Consider the following 6000-nt stretch of genomic DNA (forward strand, 5'->3'; position numbering starts at 1 on the left):
CTAAGCCAGTTGTGAATCCACCTAACAGTTGCCTTGTCCATTCCATACTTAGTCATTTTTTAATAAGTCAAGATATACTATATCTACATCATTTCCCTGATCCACCCAGTCAATGACTCTGTCATAGAAGGAAATTAAGTTCGTCTGACATGACTTATTAGTTACAAACCCATGCTGACTCTGTTTAATCACTTCATTCTTATCCACGTACTTACATACATGTTGTTTAATAAGTTATTCAAAGATCTTTCCTGGTATAGAAGTCAGACTCACTGGCATATAGTTGCCTGGTTCCACCTTCTTCCCCTTTTTGACGATAGGAACAACATTTGCTCTTCTCCAGTCTTCTGAAACTTCTGTTCTCCAAGAATTTTGAAAGATTATGGATAGTGGTTCAAAAATTTCTTCTGCTACCTCCTTCAATACTCCTGGGGTTTAATTCACCTGGACCTGGAGACTTGAATTAATTTAGGTTAGCTAATTGTTTCCTCACTATCTTTCTGTTTATAGATATCCTGGATTCTTCTACTCCCTTAATAGAGAATTCCTACAAGGTATCTGACCCCCTTAGACTAGCATTTTTTTCTGTGGTGTTGCTATCAGTGTGTCAAGAGTGGGAGAAGAGGGTTCCATTGACAATCCAACACAATGAGCAGCACTTAGAACACATTTTATAAGTGGTCATAAACTTGTAAATAACTCATGAAAGGATAAAGCTCCATTAAAACCAAGCACATCATTGTTTTTCTTGTTAAATTCTCAATAAGTTTGATGTTTCACACGACCCTCTTCCCATTAAAAAAAATAAAGTTGCATCCAAAATGGCCAACTTCAAAATGGCCACCATGGTCACCACCCATTTTGAAAAGTTTCCCCCCTCAAATATACTAATGTGCCACAAACAGGAAGGTGATATCACCAACCATTCCCATTTTATTTTGGTGTATCCATATAAATGGCCCACCCTGTAGTCTCCTGATGAAGAAGTTTTGATCTTCAAAAATTGTTGAGTAATAAGCGCATTTTTGGATACCATTTCATCTTCCCTCTCTTATCTACTGTGGGCACAGAATAACCCATTGATTCCATGTCAATAATTTTTGCCAAACGTGTCAAACCCAGCAGTCCATTTGGAAAAAATGAGGAAAGTGATGGCATATCCACGAAGCGTACAACCAAGCAAATACTTGGAAGAGTGCAGGACTACTCAGTGTGCGTTGTTTTAAAGTCTTATAATGTATGATATTATCATAAGCATTGGTATCTCTCTTTTTCGCCTTCTTTTTTCTGTATTATTATTATTATTATTATTATTATATAGGAGAAAAATCAGACTGTGAATCCAGATTTTTTCCTCTTGGGATTTCAAATCATCCAGCATTTTAATATTTTCCTGTTTTTGCTGCTTTTGTTGGTTTACTGTGGTACAATATGGGGGAACCTCCTGATCATCACCCTGGTGTCCACCAGCAGGAACCTCCACACCCCAATGTACTTCTTCATCTCACAACTGTCCATCAGTGACATCTTGTTAACAACTGATATTGTCCCGAACACACTCCACGTTCTCATGAATAATGGGGCGAGCATAAGTTTTACTGGTTGCATCACTCAGTTTTATTTTTTCAGTGCCTCAGAAGTTTTTGAATGCCTTCTTCTCACGGTGATGTCTTATGACCAATATGTGGCCATCTGCAATCCGCTTCGCTATTCTTCTATCATGACAAATGCCCGTTGTGTATTATTGACCACCATGTGTTGGGCGTTTGGTTTTTCTGTTGCATTGATTTACTGTGTAACATTATCGATGTTGACATTTTGTGCGCCAAGCTTCATTGACCATTTTTTCTGTGATCTCGTTCCTTTGTTAGAAATTGCCTGTTCCAGCACTTACCTAATAGAGTTAGAGCTTTATATTATGTGTCTCCTAGTAATGTTTATCCCCATCACAATAATCATATCTTATGTTAAAATTATTGTCACCATCTTACGGTTCCAGTCCAGTTTCAGAAGACAGAAAGCCTTCTCCACCTGTAGCTCCCACCTCACCGTGGTCTCCATATTCTACTTTACTATTTTGATAGTTTACTTTTTCCCAAAAGAAGGACAAACTTTAAACCTCAGTAAGATCCTATCCCTGCTATATACTGTATTTACTCCATTCATCAATCCCATTATCTACAGTCTGAGAAATAAGGAAATCAAAAAATCTCTACAAGAAATAATGAAAGTGCAACTAGTAACAGTGGTATAATTTATCTACAGAAAACTAATGAACATAAAAAAATATTTTTAGCCTAAAATGTTTTTTTAATTTTTGTTTTACTACTTTTTATTTATATACTTACAACATTTCTCCCTATTATATAGCATAATTAAGCATTTTATAATTATTATATTAATAAATACCATATTTTCCATACTATAATACACACTTTCCTTCCAAATTTGGGATCTCTTGAGATCTCAATCTGCACGTGCCGCCTCCGGCGGACATTTTTCTATTTTTCCACAGCCCGTCGCAGGGAACTGAATGGCAACGGGGACTCAGCTCACCGATGCCGACATCTAATGAGCCCCCATGCACCGCAGTATCACCTGACTCCTGCTGCCACCAGCCTCCTGAAGCAGCGTCTCTGCCTCCAGTGACCTCACTCCACTGCCGCAGCCCCCCTCCGGTAAGCTACTGTTAAAACGGATCATCACCATTTAATTAAGGAAAAAAATTCCCTATGTTCCATCCATAAATTTGGGGAGCCTCTTATAGTCAGGTGCATCTTATAATCTGCAAAATATGGTATATAGGTGATTCTCACTAAATTAGAATATCATCAAAAAGTGAATTTATTTCAGTTCTTCAATACAAAAAGTGACACTCCTATATTCTATAGAGTCATTACAGAGTGATCTAGTTCATGTGTTTATTTCTGTTAATGTTGATGATTATGGCTTACAGCCAATAAAAACCCAAAAGTCGTTATCTCAGTAAATTAGAATAATTAACAAAAACACCTGTAAAGGCTCCTAAGCGTTTATAAAGACCTCCTAGTCTATTTCAGTAGCTCCACAATCATGGGGAAGACTGCTGACCTGACAGATATCCAGAAGGCCGTCACTGACACACTTCGCAAGGAAGGGAAGATACAAAAGGTCATTGCTAATGAAGCTGGCTGTTCACAGAGTGCTGTATCCAAGAATATTAATGGAAAGTGGAGTGTAAGGAAAAAGTTTGGTAGAACAAGGTGCACAAGCAACCGGGATAACCGCAGCCTGGAAAGGATTGTTAAGAAAAAAAGATTCAAAAATTTGGGGGAGATTCACAAGAAGTTGACTGCTGCTGGGGTCAATGCTTCAAGAGCCACCACACACAGACGTATCCAGGACATGGGCTACAAGTGTCTCATTCCTTCTGTCAGCCACTCATGACCAATAGACAATGGCAGAAGCGTCTTACCTGGGCCAAGGAGAAAAAGAACTGGACTGTTATCAGTCGTCCAAGGTATTGTTTTCAGATGAAAGTAAATTTTGCATTTAATTTTTAAATCAAGGTCGCAGAGTCTGGAGGAAGAGTGGAGAGGCCACAATCCAAGAAACTTGAGGTCTAGTGTGAAGTTTCCACAATCAGTGATGGCTTCTGGAGCCATGTCACCTGCTGGTGTAGGTCTACTGTGTTTTATCAAGACCAAAATCAGATCAAATTTTAGAGCTCTTCATGCTTCCCTCTACTGACAAGCTTTATGGAGATGGAAATTTCACTCTCCAGCAGGACTTGGCCCCTGTCCACACTGCCAAAAGTACCAATACCTGGTGCACAGACAACAGTATCACTGTGATTGGCAGCAAACTCGCCTGACCTTAACCCCATATAGAATCTATCCGGTATTGTCAAGAGGAAGATGAGAGACACCAGGCCCAACAATGTAGAGCTGAAGGCTGCTATCAAAGCAACCTGAAACATTAAATGTTATGGTATTTTGTTAACATATTTTGATCAAAAAAGTGCAAACTCCTTTCAACCATAATAAGGTGTACCTAGATATGGTTGCTTCATATTACTAATGTCCTAACTCTATTTAATAGCCTCATACCTATTGTCCGACCCTATCTTTTCTTCTTTTGTAGTACATATTAGAGGAGTTTGGCTCCTTTCAAGGCTCAGCACCCTTATTCAACCATCTTTCCCATACAAGATTTTAATTGCGAGTGATGCCTCATTTCCTTTCACTTCCCCAGTTCATATTAAGCTAGTTTGGCACATGAAGCAGTAGAATATTAGTCATAGGGACCATCCACATTTGATGTGGTCAGAGGCTTTTTCACTTTTTGATTAAAAAATGTCAACTATCTGTGACATCTCCCCCACAACCTGCTTCTGCAATCTTTCTTTCTGTCCTCACTCAGCTGGCTGTGCTGTAGATTGAAGAGATGTCAGAACCTGAAGCTCTGGATAGCACAAGCTCTGTCCTGTCACTAAGATTACAGCGGCTGTGACCTGTAGTTTCTGATGGCCAGCTCAAGTTATCAGCTCCTTACTTCAGCCTATTGGAAAGCACCACACCATGTTAAAGTTTCCAGCTTACTGCTCTAAGCTTCTTAGTCCTGTTAGTGCTTTGTTATTTCATTTCTCTTTGTTTTGACCCTGCTTATTTTTCTGAATATTCTTAAAAATCCTGTTTTTGTCCATAGCATGACTTCTCAGAGTTGTCCCTGCTTGGCGTTCCTTGTTCTGGTTTGCACTTCCAGAAGGCATCCCTTCCATAGGCAGCAATCCAATAGACCCCATTGTAAGTCCAGATCTCTGTTGTGATGCACTTGGAGTTACTGGAGCACCCCACGGGGCCTGGGGGTACTCGTTACCGGGCCCGTCGACTTCCATGGGGGACGGTGTCATGGCGGCGGCGACCCGGTCCGTGGCCCAGAGGCGTCCAGTAATAAAATAAGGGAAAGTTGTGTGGTATTTATGTGGTATAAATAAAGATAATGTTGATAGATGGTGAAATACGTGACGCCACCTGTGGTATTCTGGTCAGAGGTGACCAGCGCTGCGGTGTTATCATAGAATCATAGAATCATAGAATCGTAGAGTTGGAAGGGACCTCCTGGGCCATCTGGTCCAACCCCCTGTTCAAAGCAGGATTCGCTAAATCATCCCAGTCAGATGTCTGTCCAGCCTCTGTTTGAAGACTTCCATTGAAGGAGAACTCACCACTTCTCGTGGCAGCCTGTTCCACTCATTGATCACTCTAACTGTCAAAAAGTTTTTTCTAATATCTAATCTGTGTCTCCTCCCATTCAGTTTCATCCCATTGCTTCTAGTCTTTCCTTGTGCAAATGAGAATAAAGTTGATCCTTCTACAATGTGACAGCCCTTTAGATATTTGTAGACAGCTATTAAGTCTCCTCTCAGTCTTCTCTTTTGCAAACTAAACATTCCCAAATCCTGCAACCTTTCCTCATAAGACAGGGTTTGCAGACCGGTCACCATTCTGGTCGCTCTTTTCTGAACTTGCTCCAGTTTGTTGATGTCTTTTTTAAAATGTGGTGCCCAAAACTGGACACAATATTCCAGATGAGGTCTGACCAAAGAGGAGTAGAGGGAAATAATGACTTCACGTGATCTAGACTGTATGCTTCTGTTAATACATCCTAGAATTGCATTTGCCTTTTTTGCTGCTGCATCACACTGTTGACTCATATTCAGTCTGTGATCTATTAGTATACCCAAGTCTTTTTCACATGTGCTGTCACTTAGCCCTATTCCTCCCATTCTATATATGCTTTTTTCATTTTTATTGCCCAGATGTAGTACTTTGCATTTCTCCCTGTTAAAAACCATTCTGTTAGTTGTTGCCCACTTCTCCAGTTTATTTAAATCTTTTTGAATCCTCTCTCTCTCTTCTCTAGTATTAGCTATCCCTGCTAGCTTTGTGTCATCAGCAAATTTAATCAGTTTACCCTCAATTCCTTCATCTAAATCGTTGATAAAGATGTTGAACAATA

At 39.9% G+C, this 6000-nt stretch overlaps 1 protein-coding gene across 1 annotated transcript in view; it reads left to right on the forward strand.

The window, feature by feature from the left end:
- The window catches only part of LOC141049950 (olfactory receptor 10P1-like), a 72318-nt gene extending 70064 nt beyond the window's left edge, over positions 1-2254 (forward strand). Inside the window, exons 2-3 of the mRNA XM_073546791.1 lie at positions 1123-1237; positions 1322-2254. Of these exons, the coding sequence (XP_073402892.1) occupies positions 1123-1237; positions 1322-2254 (1048 nt within the window). The remainder of the gene's footprint in view (positions 1-1122; positions 1238-1321) is intronic.
- The last annotated feature ends 3746 nt before the right edge of the window (positions 2255-6000 follow it).

The sequence above is a fragment of the Dendrobates tinctorius genome, unplaced genomic scaffold, assembly GCF_039654945.1.
Source record: "Dendrobates tinctorius isolate UK_male_01 unplaced genomic scaffold, ASM3965494v1 ptg000151l, whole genome shotgun sequence".
Lineage (NCBI taxonomy): Eukaryota > Metazoa > Chordata > Amphibia > Anura > Dendrobatidae > Dendrobates > Dendrobates tinctorius.